At 45.4% G+C, this 18230-nt stretch overlaps 1 protein-coding gene across 2 annotated transcripts in view; it reads left to right on the top strand.

Annotated features, from left to right (window-relative positions):
• The window catches only part of fam49bb (family with sequence similarity 49 member Bb), a 34929-nt gene extending 19269 nt beyond the window's left edge, over positions 1-15660 (top strand). For both annotated transcript variants that reach the window (XM_072378437.1, XM_072378438.1), the window contains 10 exons: positions 388-470; positions 1231-1352; positions 2086-2191; positions 6115-6254; positions 7369-7446; positions 10367-10483; positions 11935-12014; positions 12088-12214; positions 12284-12354; positions 14916-15660. In XM_072378437.1, the coding sequence (XP_072234538.1) occupies positions 398-470; positions 1231-1352; positions 2086-2191; positions 6115-6254; positions 7369-7446; positions 10367-10483; positions 11935-12014; positions 12088-12214; positions 12284-12354; positions 14916-14979 (978 nt within the window). In that variant the 5' untranslated portion in view covers positions 388-397 and the 3' untranslated portion in view covers positions 14980-15660. The remainder of the gene's footprint in view (positions 1-387; positions 471-1230; positions 1353-2085; positions 2192-6114; positions 6255-7368; positions 7447-10366; positions 10484-11934; positions 12015-12087; positions 12215-12283; positions 12355-14915) is intronic.
• The last annotated feature ends 2570 nt before the right edge of the window (positions 15661-18230 follow it).

Genomic DNA, 18230 nt, shown 5'->3' with positions numbered 1-18230 from the left:
CTGAAAGCTCATTTGAACGTGTTATAGTGGAGCAAAGGACTCCTTCCTTCATGTTTGAGCACACTTTAGAAGACAGATCCCTGTGGAGGATGGAGACTTTGCATATAACTACCCGTTTCGAGTGCTGGGAAGAAGGTCACCAAAGCAGAAAACTCAAACTAGTGTTTTTATTTTTGGGGCAGTTTGGTTCGACATCTGGCTGGTAAGAGGCTGAGGGCAGGAAACACAAAGTAAAGGGTCCAAGGGGAACATGTGGGGCGCCGCTGAGTTCATACGTGCATCAGAGCAGTGAGGCAGAGCGGGAGTGAGGTGCCTTGGATGCAGCAGAGTATCGACAGCTGCCACATTCTTCCTCACTCATTGATTTCTCTCTCTTGTTCTCAACAGGTATCGTAACATGGGGAACCTACTGAAAGTTTTGACATGCACAGATCTAGAACAGGAGCCCAATTTTTTCCTCGATTTTGAAAGTAAGTTCCTTCTGCACGTAATTGCTCCCTCCCGTGGTATTGATCACATGAATATCTCTCCGTGTCAGCTTCACAATTCATCTCCACGCTAGTTTCTCTCGGCAGCAAAAAAAAAAATCAAATGTGGTGCTCCAGATTTCCATCAACCTGCCTTTTCCACAGCAGAATGTGTGCAGAATAACAATGGGAGCAGAGTTGCACCGGAGCCTCCCCTCCTCGGATAGAAAGCACCCAAGTTCAGCTGTTGCATAGCCTCAGGCCCCTCAACACAGCTTGAACCTGCACCACACTATTCTCAGCCTTGGCAAACCCAGAGACTCTGTGATACCTTGAGAGAAAACAGTTTCTTGTGTGTCTCAGACTGTTTTAGGGGATTTTTTTTATATTAAAAGAACATCACATTCCTACATGCAGCAGATGGCTTAATGCAGCTTTGTTAGGGAAGCCTCTGAGAAAGTGCTTATTCCAAATTAAAAGTACTAAAAATGACTTCATATACAGATAAAAACACATTAATGATTAAAGAAATTCTCTCAAGCCTAAATAAATATTCTGCCATTTAAAAAAAAAAGGATTGTTTGGCTTATTTTGCCCTATTCCTCGTCTTTCAGGTTGGGAAATCAGAAGCTTTAATTTACACTTTCCATCGTATAAAACCATTTGTTGGATTTCCCACAGCTGTATGTAAAAATCCGTGTGAATATGGATGGAGACACCGGTCCAGTCCCAGCTTCACAGCCTCCCTGTTGTTCCCCTGCAGATGCACAGCCCACAGAAGCAGAGCGAGAGGTGTGGGACCAAGTGGACGTGGTGCTGAAGGATGCAAAGGCCATCCTGGACGAGCTGCAGGCCTACAAGGGAGCAGGGCAGGAGATCAGAGAGGTACAACTGATCCTGACACGGCGGCTGCAGGGCAGCTGCCTCATCCTGCAGCAGAAATGCAGAACACTAATGATGCCGAGTTTACAAGCACCTGAGGCGTGTTGGAGCTTGCATGTAACTGGATCTGCTGTGTTACACAACGTTTTTTAACAGCCTCTTCTCCAGTCCATCCTTCAAATAAAACGGCCGTTTTTGGATAAAACAAAGTGGTTATCAAATCAGCTCCGGCATCTTGCCTGTTTTTAAAGCTCTGATCTACAAATTAAACAATTAAATTGCTGTAAGACATGAGCAGAAGCGTAAACTGTGGCTCAGATGAATTATTCTAGCATGGCTCTGGCTTCTCCCTGTGTTTGTGCTCTGCTCATCATTAAAGCCGAGCCTTTACATGTCAGAAATACCTCCTGGAATATGGGCTGAGGTTCGATGTTTTGCATTGTGGTGCCACGGAATAGATGGAGAACCTGGTGGAGTTACTCTTATCCGGAGAGGAAAGTCATGTCTGGGTTCCAGTTCACTTGGAGTGAAGCTCTTGGTTTTTAATGATTGAACAGGAGCCATAAAAGTCCTGTTCAGGCAGAGCTCATTGTGCAGAAAAACCTGCAAATACACTTTTAATGTGTGAAATCTGTCCCCATGCATCACTACACGGGGTTGGAGTTGTCTTAGACTCTTTAATCTTCTAAAAAACTGATATCTAGACTGATGGTTGCTGTGTTTTTGTCATTCGCAGGCGATCCAGAACCCGAACGATGAGGCGCTGCAGGAGCAGGCCTGGGCGGCTGTGGTTCCTTTGGTGGGGAAGCTGAAGAAGTTCTACGAGTTCTCCCAGAGATTAGGTATAAAACGACATCTCAGACTGGGGGGGTCACTGTTTGGAGTGGAACGAGCTCAGGTGTCCCGTGAGATTTTCCTCAGACTCAAAGTGACGCTGCAGCTCAGAAATGTGCCTTAGCTCAGGCCTCCCTGATGCCATGTGCCATTTTAAACACTATCAGAGCTCCAAAGTTGGTCCCCTGAATATAAAAGGTCTTTTAAAGTGGCTTCACCTCCACACATGACCTTAATTATGCATCTCTGAGCTGGAGAAGACATGCAATGCACACGCGTGTCATGCAGCCTGGCATCTAATAAGCAGGCTTTGAACACGCTGGCCCCCGTGTGGGATGGTGCTGAAGCTTGCTCGGCTGGCCTGGAGACGATGGGCGGTGGGGGACGCAGGCTTACCGCTCCCTGATCTTCTTATGACCCTGAAGCTGGGGGGGGGGGGGGGGGGGGGGGGGGGGGGGGGGGGGGGTTGAACCCTCGTGGTCTCCGTGGCGGCGGAGGAGGCAGTCAATGGGAGCAGTGGGCGGCGGCAGCCTGACGGTGGCTGTTATGTAACAAAGTAGGTCATCGCTCAGCTTCGGCTGCTGCTCTAATTCACTGCCTTGACTTTTGGCTTCGGGGGCCATGTTGGCCTCGGCAGCCGCCGTCCTGACTGCCACGGGGGGGCGGGGCTTGTGCAGAGCAGGGCTACCGAGGAGAGCGGCTTATGCAATGTTTGGGCCTGCATTTGACATCAAGTGACATGTTTCTCCAGCAAAATAAATCTTTTTACGAGGTACAGACGGGAAAGAAAGTCATATATAAGAGAGTCACCTGACTGCTCAGGTTCCTCTCAGCCGGTGTCCAGCGAAGACTTTCACGAAGCTGCACTTCGAAGCTCCATCAGTTTGTGATGTAAGCGCTCCTGTTGCTACACGGCGCCTTGCAGAGCGAATAATGGACTGATTTTACGCCATTAAACCTTTCTCAAGCGCAAAGACACTTATTGAAAAGCTGAATGAGATGAGTTTACAGGCTGGTTGTAGCTCTCGCTTCTTTTGTTTAGCACAAATGAGTAGTTTTGGTCATCAGTTTCACACGTTTCAGTAGAAATCTGCTGAATATTCGACCCCGGCACGTGGAAATGAAGGAATGCTTGCTGTTCCCTCGTTTCCTCGGCCATCTCTAACGAATCAACAGGTCTGATTAGAATTAGCATGACTTAGCATGACTTAGCATCTCAACCTTCCCTGAAAGTTGCATTTTACCTTTGCCACGTTTAATTTGCACAATACCTCACATTAGAGCATGTGAATAACCTACCCAGCCCCCCCCCCCTCCCCCGGTGACAATTTGCACTTCCTTTTTTAAACATATTGCTTTAGATTTGCTTTGCAAGTGAACTGAAACCCAGCTTGTGAAACTGTTTGGCTGTTACAGAAAATACAGGCTCGGTATGAGTCCCGTTTGTGGGATTTTCCACCCAGATACAAGTGAAAAACGTTGGATTTGTCCATGAATGCCCATAAAACAGCACTTTAGGGATGTTTTTACGTGACGTCTTTACCCTAAAGTCTAAAGTTTGCAAGGAAAAAGATGGAAAAGGCCTATTTTTGACATTTTGACATGGAAAAATGACTTAAAGTGACCATTTGTGTAAATAGTTGCTTAATTAGCCAGACTCTTGATTTGATTTCAGACCTGCTTCTTTTGTTCAAGGAAAAACTTTTCAGCTGGAGTCGGTCAGAGGTCGAACCCGTAAAACCCCTCTGAAGTCCCGCCATCCTCTGACCCGCCCATGTAAAGCGCCAACATGCCCAAATTCTGCTCGTCTGCTCTGCCGTGACCTGATGAGATCAGACATCTCCCCGCACCCCCCCCTCCCCGACTTCCCGACATACTAGAGTGGCTAATTTCTGACCGCCTAAAAGCAGCTCCGTCTTAACCTCTGTTTTGACTGGGATGCAGACAGGAGGGGGAAAAAGTGCACGGCGAAGGCCATTTTTAATCAGCTGCTTTGCTGCAAATGCTGGCCCAAGCAGATGGGAGTCATTAGCGAATGGCAGACGTGCTCAATTTACCGCACTGCTCTGCCAGCTCTCTGTCCGCCTCCTACGAAGTCCTCTTACCATCATCTGAAGTTTCTGGGTTCTGTTGACATGTGCATCGTCGTCTGCAATCAGAAAGAACTGCAAAAGCCACTTGGAATAAATCTATTTGAATGTAATTTGCTACCACGAAGCTCGGTTTGTTCGCCGCTGAAGCTTCTCTCCTGCTGCGAACGGTCTGAACTCAAAGCCCCGTCTGCGTCTATAAATAAGAATCCCTCCGGGCTTTAAAGGTTTTCTAGTTCCTTTTTTTGAAGAAAGGTGTTTGAGGAAGACGTGTTTGTTTAGTAGTACTTGGCGCTCGTGTTCTCGGCTACATTCTGCTGAACGTGTTTGTCATTTCTCAGCTTAATTATCAGTCCATGGGTATGCTATGTCACAGGCTTTGTGTTTACTTTCTGTCAAAACAATGAGCGTAATCCTGCTGGAATGAAATGATGCCACCCCCCCTCACATTTAATTTTCATGCCAATAAGATAATTAGTCCCATGTCTCATCTGCATCTGAACAGGAAAGCCTCTGAGGCCCCTCCACCCCTCTCCCAGCCCTCCTGAGACTGGCATTGGGCCCTGGGCACTTTGGGCACCACCGCTGCCCCATTATCTGTCTCTGAGCTAATCAGGATGCTTCAGCTGGCCGACACACTGCACTGTTCACATGTCTCGCTGTGGCTGTGATCCGCTTCGACAGTCGTTCTTGACCTCACGCGGAGTCCATGAGAAGAGGGAGTCGTTAGTTTCACCCCCCTCCTTTTCCTCCACTGATCTTAAGTGCCGTGCAGATTTCAATGCCCTTTGAGGCAGATTCTGTGGCATTGAAACCATTTTGAGTTGACATGCACGTGATTACGCATTGGAGCCGCTGTTACAGTTAAAGCCTTTAGGAGGTCTGCTCTGTGGTAAGCTGCAATCATTTCAGCTGTTTAAACTCTTTCATTTTCATTATCTTTTTATTCTTGGGTGTAAAAAAGCTCAGAAATGACCCTCACTGGGTTAAAAGAAACACATATTAGTGATTTTAAAAAAGCCTAATTAGCTCCTTTAGGTGGCTTGTCTTTTAAAGCAGGTAAACACTGTTTTTTGCTCACTTTAAGCTGATTTCTCGAACAGTAAACCAGACCAAAGCGTGTCAGACATGTCTGGGTTTTAGCTCCCGAACCCGTGAGGATCTGCTGCTTTTCTCTGGAGGATCAAGAAGAACCCGATCTTTGACTTTCACAGTGAGGAGATCCAGTTCTCTGAAGCCTTGTGCACGCTGTCCCACACCGAAGCTGCTCTACATGAAAAAGAAATCGTTGTTCCAGACCAGGGTTTGCTAAGTTTGTGCATGATGTTGAAGCTAAGATCAGGAGGAGTTGGAGCAGATCTGCAGCCTTATATCTGAGTAGATTAGACTTAAGAAGGTGGCATCCAAACAGTTTCCCTGGCTGATGTGGCCGTGGCGGTGAAATCGGGGCTCTCTGGTCAGCTGTTAGTTAAGTAAAGGTGGAACAGCTTGAGGATGCATCCTTTGCATTTTCTTTGACCAAAAAAAATCTTAATAAGTGAAAATAATTGGTCACTGCAGGCATGGAATTGTATTAGTAGTTTTTCTGCAGCACTCTGCAGTTTGTACCTGAATATTCATCACTCTGCCATGCTATAAGCAGCAGTTCTGCCTGAGTCTGACCTTTGCATGAGTTGCATATCGTGCTGCTGGAGTTGCTTGAATGACAAAAAGCGCTGACTGACGACCAGGAAAGACTCCCATCAGCCCGAGTGTCTTTTACAAGCTTCTTTTGTTGTAAAAACCCTGAAGATGTGTATATTCTGACAGTGCTCCTCTTCAAATCTGCCTTTTCCTAACAGAGGCGGCGTTGCACAGCCTCCTGGGGGCTCTGACCAGCGAGACGTACAACGACCCGACTCAACACCTGGAGCGGGAGCAGGCGCTGGCCAAGCAGTTCGCCGAGATCCTGCACTTCACGCTGCGCTTCGACGAGCTAAAGGTGGGGCCGTCTGTTCGCTAGCATGTGCCCACGCTCACCTTGTAGCTCCGCTCTTTTCTGCTGTGATAAAACGAAGCTTTTAGTGTTGGGTGACTCCTGAACTGATTGGGTTTCAAACTGCCACCAGTGAGCGCACGATTAGCATTTAATTAGAGTCCTGATCAGCTGTGTGTAGTCCTCTGGATGTTAGTGGAATGGCTGATGAGGATTACAGCAGGGAAAGGGGTCTGCAAACTGTTGAGTCCTGCAGCTTTTAGCACTCAGAATGTGGATGAACTGGTTCCTCCTTCAGTCTTAGAAACAAACGCTTGAAAAAACCCTGCTCCCTGACTCCCTGAGGCGATTTGTTGTGACGCCCCAATTAGTACCCGCTATTCATTCTGGCAAGATAAAACACGAAGGTAGGGGGTGTAAGGTGGCATGCCAGGCCTATTCATCAATCTTTCACACCCGTGCACGGGCTTCTGACCTAGTTAGAGAGTCTGAGCGGCGTGCAGCCCCTCCCTGGCAGAGCAGCCTGTCTCTCCTGGTGGACACAGTGGACACAGACTGAGTACCAGTCCATTGTAGCAGGATTAGCATGCTGCCAGTACAGCTTTGACTGTGACAGGCGCATACAGGAATGAGGATAATTAGCCACATAATGAGCCCTTACTGGTGGTGCCGTTTGGAAGGAAGCTATGCGATTGGTCAGGTTCTTCTTCGCTAAGTTAAGTCAAAACCAGATGATTTATACTTTGAAGGAAGACAGGAAGCTGTCTGTTACGTAGCTGTGGGAGCACCAAATGTCAGAGGGCACGGCCCCGTTGGTCCTCTTTAATGAGACCCTTGAATTGTCAACTCGAAACCGGAAAGTATCCAAATATTTCCTGACAGGAGGAGCGAGGATGTGCACGTAAGGGAGCAAATGAATGTGAAGGGATTTGAATAAAACCGCAGTTTCTTTTCATGTCATTTTCCACCCAAGGCTACATTTCTGCTTTGTCGGCTCAAACGTTCTGTCATGACGATGGAGCGTTTGATCCTGAGCTGCATGTCCTGCTGCTGGCTGTGCCACTTACAGACCAGCCTGCCTCGTCGTTTCACGGGTTTCTCCTCTTTTTTTGATTTGCAGATGACAAATCCTGCCATTCAGAATGACTTCAGCTACTACAGGAGAACCCTGAGCCGAATGCGGATCAACAACATCCCGGTGAGTGGAACCGTCCTCGCTTTGCTAATGAGGAGGCGGGACTTATTTTGTTCTGGGTTTGCACCATGAGCCACACACAGACACATAGAGACGCACTTTCCAGCCTAAAACTCGATATATCCCAAACCTTTGAGAAGTCTGGGCTCACTTTGGGCTCCGGTTATTCCGGTGATGAGAACCTGGAGTCCAAAGAAAGCGTATTTATGCAAATAATCAAGTTTTATATCAACTTAGCTTATTCAGACCTGAGGTTCTGGTTCTAAAACCTCAGATCAGCTTCTTTAATCCGGAAAAAGCCTTTATTTGTCAGCCTCTGTTTAAACTGTAGAAATGAAATGACAATCTTTTATTGAATATTAAAGACTCAAACGTGTTTTAATGTAGAATTCTAATGATAATAAATCATTATAGCTCCTCATTTTCCTGGTGTAAGATCTTGGATTTGATCTTGGTCTTGTGACTCACCCAAAAAGAGCCCAAATATGAACGTCTGTGACTGCGAATGCACCATAAAGCGCTTTGGAGAAGCTAAATGAGGTTAATTTAAGTGTGGACCAGCTTCCTTCTGTAGAAAAGCATCGGTCCAGATCTAAAAGGGGGATAAAGAACCCGGTCTGAATGGGTTAAAAAGGTTAAAACGCCAGTTTGGATGTTTTTAAAGCTCCAACAGAATACTTCCTGCATGTGATCCACCTTAACTAACATGTTGCATGAGAGTTAACGTTGTGCATGTTTCTGTCATGTTTAACTTTTTTAATGGAGCTGAGCCGCCACTGATGGACTTTCACTGAGATCAGGTGCCTCATTCTGTCGATGCTCGTCTGACTTTGCTGTCGTTTTGCTCCTCATTTCATCATCAGTCAGTCCTGCTCTAATGCTTTTAGTTTCTGTCTCTGGAGGCTGCAGCTTTCCTTCTTAGTTCGGATCAGAATAAACGAACCAAAGGTGAGAAAGTGTCCTAAAACTCCTCTTTAACATGATAAAAAGCAGATGTTTCGGTGTCATACGGCGTTTCTCCTGATTGGCAGCGGTGGCCCTTGCTGCACTCTTGCTGCATCTTTATCCAGCTGATTGACGGACTTGGATCCCTTGTACTGACGCTGCTGCCGGGACCCGACTGACAGGCAGAATATTCCAGCAGGAATAACGCGCAGGACCCGTCACTGCGGAGCGATGCTAACCGCTCCAGACGCTGAAGCGTTCAGACATCTGAGATGAAACGCAGCTGTTCTGCTCTCACAGCTTCAGAGCTCGGCTGTCATCACGTGTTGGGACCTGAATCGGTTTGAAGGTTTTATCCGGATTCTGTCAGGATTGTCATGACGACCGGATGTGTTTCTTGTTTTAAATAAGCAGACAAATTTAGAACAGGCTGTTCAAAAGACGCCTTGTTCTTTGTTGTGCGGCAGGTGTTTTTAGTGTCTGAAAGTGGAAAACAGCGGGATGCGTTCGTCAGCTGGGAGGCGGGGGGGGGGGGCTCAGTGACTCGGTTCATATCAGTACTTTCCTCTCCTGCTTTTATTTGATGAAACAAATCAAACAGTCGACTTGTATCCTGGGACGATCTCCTGTTTTCTGCCTCCTGCCAGTCTTCACATTAGGATTCAGGAGCATCTTTCAGGTTTTCTGTCCAGGGTCAGCTGATAAATTCAATTAAATTTTATTTATAAAGCGCCAGATTACAACAATTATCATCTCAAGGTACTTAAGTAATAAAGTCCAATTCAAGCCAATTGGAATTCAATTCATTGTAATCATAATCCAATTAATTCATATGGAGCCAATTCAAAAATAATATCCGAGCTAAGGAAACCAACAGATTGGACCGAAACTTGTCTTCAGTCCAATCTCCCGTCCTGAGCCTGAGGGACTGTGGAAAGGAACGACTCCCTTTTACAGGAAGAAACCTCTGGCAGAACCAGAACCTGGAAGAAACCTCTGGCAGAACCAGGAAGAAACCTCTGGCAGAACCAGAACCAGGAAGGGTGTCCATCCGCCTCGACCAGCTGGGGTTTGAGAAGACAGAAAAGAGGGAAAAGAGGGGGGAAAAACACCATAACACCATTCAAAGGATACCTGCTGGAACAGGGAAACACAAGTTAATAACCACAATAATGTCACATGGACATAAAATCATTGGAGAAATTAAACGGGGGGGAAAAAGAGAGCAAAGTGAGGAAAGGTGTGACAGATGAGGTCCCCCAGCAGTCTAAGCCTATAGCAGCTGAACTATGGGATGTTTCAGGGTCACCTGAGCCATCCCTAACTGTAAGCTTTATCAGAAAGGAAAGTTTCAGCCTGATCTTAAAGGTAGAGAGGGTGTCTGCTTCCTGAAGCCAAACTGGCAGCTGGTTCCACAGAGAGGGGCCTGATAACTGAAGGCTCTGCCTCCCATTCTGCTTTTAGGGGCCTGATAACTGAAGGCTCTGCCTCCCATTCTGCTTTTAGGGGCCTGATAACTGAAGGCTCTGCCTCCCATTCTGCTTTTAGGGGCCTGATAACTGAAGGCTCTGCCTCCCATTCTGCTTTTAGGGGCCTGATAACTGAAGGCTCTGCCTCCCATTCTGCTTTTAGGGGCCTGATAACTGAAGGCTCTGCCTCCCATTCTGCTTTTAGGGGCCTGATAACTGAAGGCTCTGCCTCCCATTCTGCTTTTAGGGGCCTGATAACTGAAGGCTCTGCCTCCCATTCTGCTTTTAGGGGCCTGATAACTGAAGGCTCTGCCTCCCATTCTGCTTTTAGAAACTCTGGGAACCACAAGGAAACCTGCAGTTTGGGAGCGAAAATAAAGTGTAACTTCCTGTGGCTGCGGTTCTGGTAAAGCGTGTCCGGGTCAGCTGAAGCTCTTGAGGTTAATGTCAAAGTGAGCTGTAAGGCGACAGGAAATCTCACAGAAAACCTATTTTTCACTTATTTCCAGGCAGAAGGCGAGAACGAGGTCAACAACGAGCTGGCCAATCGGATATCGCTGTTCTACGCCGACGCCACTCCCATGCTGAAGGCGCTAAGTGACGGCACAACGAAGTTTGTGTCAGAGGTGAGCTGCATGGAGGGCTTTTTATGACTAAAGTGGCACAAATAAGAATCTTTTTAAGGTAAACGGTGAAGTGCAGATGAGTAAGTAACTGGAATACTGACTCCTCAAAGCTTCTCAGCCTCTCTGCTGCTGTGTCTTCAGCTCATGATGTTCGTTTGGTTTGGTGAAAGTCGGCGTCCTTCGGAAGATATTTAGATAACTGGAGATCCATATAACGGAGTGAACGGGGCTTAGAGGATGCAGCCTCTAAATAAGGCATTATCTGTCTTTATTTCACCAATACTTTAAGAAGAATGAATGAATGAACGTGTGCTATAGCTCTGTTAGCTCATAGCTGCTGTTATGTGGCTACTTGCAGCTATAGGAGAGCTAACGGAGGGATTTCTACACAGGCACTCTACTGGGACCACTTCATCCACACGCCCCCCTGCAGCACAGTTTATTCACTCCGTGCTCTGTGACAGTCGGCTAACTTCACACAGAGTTTGCTGCTGATAGTTTTGTGCAACATGGCAGGATATTTATCAGATTTTGACAATGTGAACGACGACTTTGAGTAAGATGGACGTTCTTACCGGAGTGAATAAACTGTGCTGCAGGGGGCGTGTGGATGAAGTGGTCCCAGTAGAGTGCCTGTGTAGAAATCCCTCCGTTAGCTCTCCTATAGCTGCAAGTAGCCACATAACAGCAGCTATGAGCTAACAGAGCTATAGCACACGTTCATTCATTCATTCTTCTTAAAGTATTGGTGAAATAAAGACAGATAATGCCTTATTTAGAGGCTGCATCCTCTAAGCCCCGTTCACTCCGTTATATGGAGCTCCAGTTATCTAAATATCTTCTGAAGGACGCCGACTTTCACCAAACTGTTCTCAGTGAGTAGATGAACGTATTTCATGCCAGAAATAAGGTTTAAAAACACCGGAGTTCCCCTTTAAAGACTGTTAGAAAGGCCAATTGAAGCTCCTGTTTGGCTGCCAAACACTCAGAAAGACTCGAGGAGCCTTTGAGTGGCTCTGCAGTTCTCATGCACAGCCACACCTGCACAAATACTTCCCTCTTTGCTAAGTCATCCGAAGAAAACCATTTCTTTGTGCTCACCACATATTCCTTTATGATCCCAACGAGCAGAATTATATGTGAGGGGGAAAAAAAAGGGTGATGAATTTCATCAACACCTCCTGAGCAGACGAGCTCGGGTGTGGACCGATGATGCTCCGGACTCGTGTTGCTGCCACCAGAGCACGTTACATGTGGAGGGAGGCGTGGATGATGATATCAGGAGGAAACATGCTGAAAACTAAACAAAAGAAGCTGCACAAGGAGGCTCAGGAACACTCCGATTCACGATCGGCTTCCTTAAAAGCTTTGTGGGGTTTACTTTGTAAAGTGACGTAATTCTGTCCCGTTTTACCTGAACGCATCACCTCACTCCTGTCCTACGGTTGCAGAACAAGAACCTGCCCATCGCCAACACGACAGACTGTTTAAGCACCATGGCGACTGTGTGTAAAGTCATGCTGGAAACACCGTAAGTGACTCCCTGCAGCTGCTGCGCCTCGCCACACTTTGCCGTGTCTAATCCCTCCGTCTTGTCTTCTCAGGGAGTATCGCAGCCGCTTCACCAGCGAGGAGACGGTGTCCTTCTGCCTCAGGGTGATGGTCGGGGTGATCATCTTGTACGACTACGTTCATCCCGTAGGAGCATTTGCCAAGTCATCGAAAATCGACGTGAGTGCCGCCGTCATTAATCGAACCCAGCAGCCTCTTCTTTAGCTAACCGTTTGTTTCTGGTCACAGATGAAAGGCTGCATTAAAGTCCTCAAAGATCAGCCTCCGAACAGCGTGGACGGCCTTCTCAACGCTCTCAGGTCAGCTCACGGTCAAAGAAAAGCCTCTTTTTTTTGCCACATTGTCTGCCAAAGAGGGCTTCCCTGCTCTCGCTGCTCATTGGACGGCGTCCTGTTGACTCACCTTCCAGCCGGCCAGCCTGGTTCTGCTTGGATGTCCAAGCCTCTCCAGTGGAGGCAGATTACGTTCGACACCTCGTCCCTCGCAGTCTCGCAGCTGACGGGTCTGTTTCGGAGCAGATCTCACATCTGTCTCTGTGCCAGAGGCAGGCCGCCACTTCCTGGCCGCCACTTCCTGGCCGCATTGTGTCATTTTCACTCAGAAGCCGGCAGACTTTAGGTCTGTAATCTAACTCTAAGCTGACAGAGGATCGCTGAATATAGTGGATCCACACGGTGGTGAAAAGGAACCGTGTACTTAAAACAGAAAACACCAAGAAATGTGTTTAATTCAGACCGTTTGTCACATTTTAGATGTTAATAAGCAGATCCATCGAGGCCGAAATGTTATTTTTTATTCACCTAAAGATTATTTTATTGATAATAAACCCTGGGAAGAAATGCTCTGTTTCTTAGTCCCGTTCAGAATAAAATGATACTGTTTACAAAGTAATCTAATTACTGATGAACTGATCTAACAGTTTGGTGGGCAGCACTTTCTTTTCAACACTGATTTGGGATATTGGGTGATGACTTCTTAGTAAATCTACTTCTGGGCCGTTTTAAAGGACCAGTTCACCCAAATTCCTGCACCCAGTTTGAAAAGCAGAACCTGGAAAAGCTGTTTTTACACTCTGAAAGTTGCAAGACTCTGACACGAGTCAGATGAGCCTCCATCAGACACAGTTTCTGCACCAGTCCAGGAAATACATCGAAATGATGATTAGATGCTGCAGGTTGCCCCTGACGACCGAGCAGCAGATTATTAGTTTTATTTGTCACACACACAATCAAACAGCTGTGCGGTGAAATGTTTCCTCGTCCGGCTGCCGATAAAAGTGAGAATTAAAATGAAATATGAATGATTTAAAGACAGAAAGTGACATAGTTTAAGGCTCAGTTGCTGCTCTGTTGAGCAGACTTATGGTCTGGGGGAGTTAACTATGAGTTAACTATGGAATAAAAACAGATTAATCGCTTTTTATTCCATAGTTAACTCACGATTAATCTCTATATTAAAAATATAGACTTAGAATCAAATAAACACAAAGAAAAGTGTCTTATATTTCTTTCAAATTAAAAAGTACATTGTAGACCCACTTGACGTGTATATTTAAAATACGCAGCACATAAAATGCCACAACAATTTGGTCTTAAAACTGAAGAGATAGTCGTCAACAAACAGAACAGGGCCTAATGACAGTTAAATGAATGAAAAACTGCAGTCAATAGACACATCAGATTCAGAACTCTGAACTCTTAGTGACTTTTCTCCTATTTATTGAGCCAAGCCAATTCCGCGATTAATCGCGATCAAAATAGCGCAATAATTAATCGCACTGCGATTAACGCGTTAATTATGGCAGCCCTAATGAATTTAACTGAAAAACACGTTACAATGCAAACAAGATTCCTTTTTTTTTTAACTCAACTTCAAGATAAAACCTTATTTTTTTGCTCAAGATCAACTACTTTTACAAGCGTGGCCCAAAATCCTTCAAGTTATATAGATAATGTCCTTTAAAAGCAGACTCTTGCTTTAATTTGATGGAGCTGTTTCATATATAGAGACCCATTTTTGAGGGACCGAATTTAGTTGTGAAACTCCAAAGTGGTTTCATGGGTTGGTGGGTTAGGGTAGCAGGTATAAAAGGTCTGGGGGAAGCAGCTTTTCCTCATCCTCTCGGTGCTTTAGCCGACGGCCTGAAGGCAGCAGGGACAGGAGTGGGTGCCCGAGGAGCTCCTCAGCTCTCGACCTGCATCGTTTGTAAATGTCCTGCAGCTCGGGTCGGGTGGTTCTGGCTTTCCTGAGGGCCGAGAGGTCCTGTTTTCTGCAGCTGCCGGTCCGTGTGGTGATGCTCCCACTCAAGGTGGAAAGGTTCCTGAGGATTTTCCATCAGTTGGTTTGATTTAACTAACAGTCTGAGGCCAAATCATTGTTCTATGATTTAAAAAAAGAAAAACGCTGAAGCTCCACTAATGGAACTTAGTGTGTATTTAAAATACTAACAGAACAGGGCCTAATGACAGTTAAATTAATGAAAAACTGCAGTCAATAGACACATCAGATTCAGAACTCTGAACTCTTAGTGACTTTTCTCCTATTTATTGAGCCAAGCCAATCCCGCGATTAATCGCGATCAAAATAGCGCAATAATTAATCGCACTGCGATTAACGCGTTAATTCGTGTGGTGATGCTCCCACTCAAGGTGGAAAGGTTCCTGAGGATTTTCCATCAGTTGGTTTGATTTAACTAACAGTCTGAGGCCAAATCATTGTTCTATGATTTAAAAAAAAGAAAAACGCTGAAGCTCCACTAATGGAACTTAAATAATAGATCAGTTTCAGGAGCTTTTTTTTAGCTTTAGACTGTCGTGCTGCAGAGGTTTCTGGAGTTTATCGTTTCCTTTCTTGCCTGCAGGTACACAACCAAGCATCTGAATGACGACTCAACCAACAAGACCATCAAGAGCATGCTGCAGTAGGACTGAGCTGCTACCACTGCGGGGGGGGGGGACCGCTCCGCTCGCCGTCCTGACTGATGTCGCTGCACAGAATGTTTGTTTTTCTTTAGTTTTCGTTGTTCTTTTCCTTCTTTTTTTCAATGAAACTAGAGCTCAGCTCCGCCCACTTTTCTAGCGCAACAATGCTACTGCCATTGCGTCTTTCTCTGTGCCAAACAGATGTTGCCCAGATGTGATGTTTTCAGTAGGAGGCCATGCGACGATGGCAGCTAATGAAAGCTTTGCGGACTTGTTTTTCCCTTTTTAAGGGACGGGAGTGCTTTGACTTGAAAATTTAAGAGAGATATTTAGAGAAGTATATATTATTTTTGTTTGATTGGTTATTTAATTACATCCTCTGCATGATGAAAATGTATTTTCCTTCTATTTAAAAGAAAAAAGCTGATTTAATTTGTCTGCGCTGTTATCAGATGTCATTGGAAAATGGTACTTGTCTACATGAGATTTAAGAGTACTGTTTTTATATTTTTTTATAGGTTTTAATTTGTGGATCTTTTTGTCATGGTTGTGTTTTACTTTTCTTTTGGAAAGCTTTAAACTGTGATGTGTGCAGAATCAAATTAAAATCTGGAGTCTGTGCTGTAAATGTACAGTAATGTTGTGGCTGGAGACATTAAAAGGAGAACTCTTGTTTTCTACATGCACTTGTCATGTTTGATCACGTAAGTCGGATCCTCACCTCTGGAGTTTTTACACGTGTGAAAAGTCTCAAGACGCTCGCGTTTGACCTACATTTCAGATCCGTTCCCCTGATAAAGTCGACTCTGGCAGTTACTTAGGCTTAGCTGGAATGATGTTTTTGTTTTTACGGAGACCTCCATGAGGATCAGGGCTCCTCGCAGTGAGTCTGTTGGATGTAAAGCATCCAGCCAAAGGCTGGAAATGATGAGAAACTGATCACAGATCTCTAAAGATCATATTTGTTCAGCTTTGTAAAGATCAGAGGATCTAAAGTCCATCTTTGCAAATATTTAACTTGTAGATAAACTGCATTTTACAGTCTTGACTTCACAAATACTGTTTTGTTATGACTTTATATTCTTTACAGGGCTGTCAAACGATTACTTTTTAATCGCGATTAATCGCTTTTTATTCCATAGTTAACTCAAGATTAATCTCTATATTAAAAATATAGACTTAGAATCAAATAAACACAAAGAAAAGTGTCTTATATTTTATCTTTCAAATAAAAAAGTACATTGTAGACCCACTTGACGTGTATATTTAAAATACGCAGCACATAAAATGCCACAACAATTTGGTCTTAAAACTGAAGAGATAGTAGTAAACAAACAGAACAGGGCCTAATAACAGTTAAATTAATGAAAAACTGCAGTCAATAGACACATCAGATTCAGAACTCTGAATTCTTAGTGACTTTTCTCCTATTTATTGAGCCAAGCCAATTCTGCGATTAATCGCGATCAAAATAATGCACTAATTTGTAATTAATCGCACGCGATTAACGCGTTAATTATGGCAGCCCTAATGAATTTAACTGAAAAACACGTTACAATGCAAACAAGATTCCTTTTTTTTTACACAACTTCAAGATAAAACCTTATTTTTTTGCTCAAGATCAACAATTTTTTACAAGTGTTGCCCAAAATCCATCAAGTTATATAGATAATGTCCTTTAAAAGCAGACTCTTGCTTTAATTTGATGGAGCTGTTTCATATATAGAGACCCATTTTTGAGGGACCGAATTTAGTTGTGAAACTCCAAAGTGGTTTCATGGGTTGGTGGGTGTGGGGTGGCAGGTATAAAAGGTCTGGAGGGCAGCATGAGTGGCCAAAGAAGCGCTCAATGCAAAAAAGAGCACAAATTAGATGGTCAGATCGAACGTTTGGCAGCTAATTAGCACAGCGGTGAGCTGGGTGCTCGCATAAGACAACCGGATTCTTCCCGAAAACCCTCTGATGTCACTAACCATGAACCATTACACATTTCTGACCGTGAAACGGTTGATTTAATGGTGTTCGGTCACAGTTTGATTTAAAACGAGCTACGATCGAACCTTCAGGGCTTCGTAACTAACTGATCACAACCCGATAAAGCTGCTTTTCACCTACTGAAGCGAAGCCGGACACCCAGAAACAAATGGCTAAAGGCGACTGCAGTAATGTCCTGGCAAAGAAATCCATCCTGTGTTCATGGGATGAAGACTTCAGACAGTCGTTGACTGCAGAGGGTTGTTGATGAGGCACTCAAAATGAATATTTAATCTGTGCTTTTGTTAATTTGTGCATCTGAGCCCCATGTTGTACAAAGAGCCAGCCTCTTCTTGCCTTTGTGTCCATTCAGAGTCTAACTACAGCTAACAGCTCATTAAGATTCACAACTGCATGATTTTAAAAAAGGAGCCTTTCAGGATCCATTATCCCTTTAGCTTCTAGAACTTTTTCTCTTGTCCTCCTCCTCGCTTCGGTCGTCCTTCAGAAAGAGAAGGAGGCCACTCCTGCGTTGCCACTGCAGCATCAGGGTCAAAGAGAGACAGCAGAGCGTGGAAGGGTGTGTCCTCTGCAGCATCACTGCACATGCAGACATGGGAGAGGATGGAGACCAGGGGGAGTCAGGGAGGAAATGGAGGAAGTGGAGTGGATTGATCTTGGGTGGGGTTCTTAGTTGTTGAAGGAGAAAAGAAGTGAGTGTTTAAATGAATTAATGCAGCTGGGAGGTTGTTGCGGCGCTCGCAGTAGAGCCGCCCGTCCCTCTCTGGGACTTGACTTGCATCGGCGACCTCATTCTGCACCGACTCGTGTCCCAGCGTGACCCTCGCTGCAGAAAGCTCTGCATCATCAGCAGCCGCCGCAGGAGGGGGCGGCAGCTCTGCTCCCGGCATGAATGAATCCTCTCTGTGGAAGGAGGACGGAGGTGGGGTGGCTGCTGTAGTTAATCCAGCACCAACCTTTCCTCTAAGAGGTCTTTAGACGTCTCCTGCTTTTAAACAATAGTACCAGGGAAATGTTGAGGCGTGACCGAACCCTGAAAACCAAACCGATCAAGTTAAAATAAGGGTGTTAACCCTGATAAGTGCAGAGTCAGAGGCTCTGTGGTTATTCTAAGGCAGAAAACAGTTAATGATCGAAGATGGAGCTTTAACTCACAGCTCCAGAGGAAACTATCTCCATCAGAGAGGAGCTAATCACTGAAAGATCCTTTCTAGACTGGATTCGTCTCCTTCTTTTCACTTTCCCTGATGCGTTCTGCA

This window comes from Leuresthes tenuis, unplaced genomic scaffold (genome assembly GCF_036924035.1).
Source record: "Leuresthes tenuis unplaced genomic scaffold, fLeuTen1.0.hap1 SCAF_24, whole genome shotgun sequence".
NCBI lineage: Eukaryota > Metazoa > Chordata > Actinopteri > Atheriniformes > Atherinopsidae > Leuresthes > Leuresthes tenuis.
This window is presented reverse-complemented; position numbering and strand designations above follow the sequence as displayed.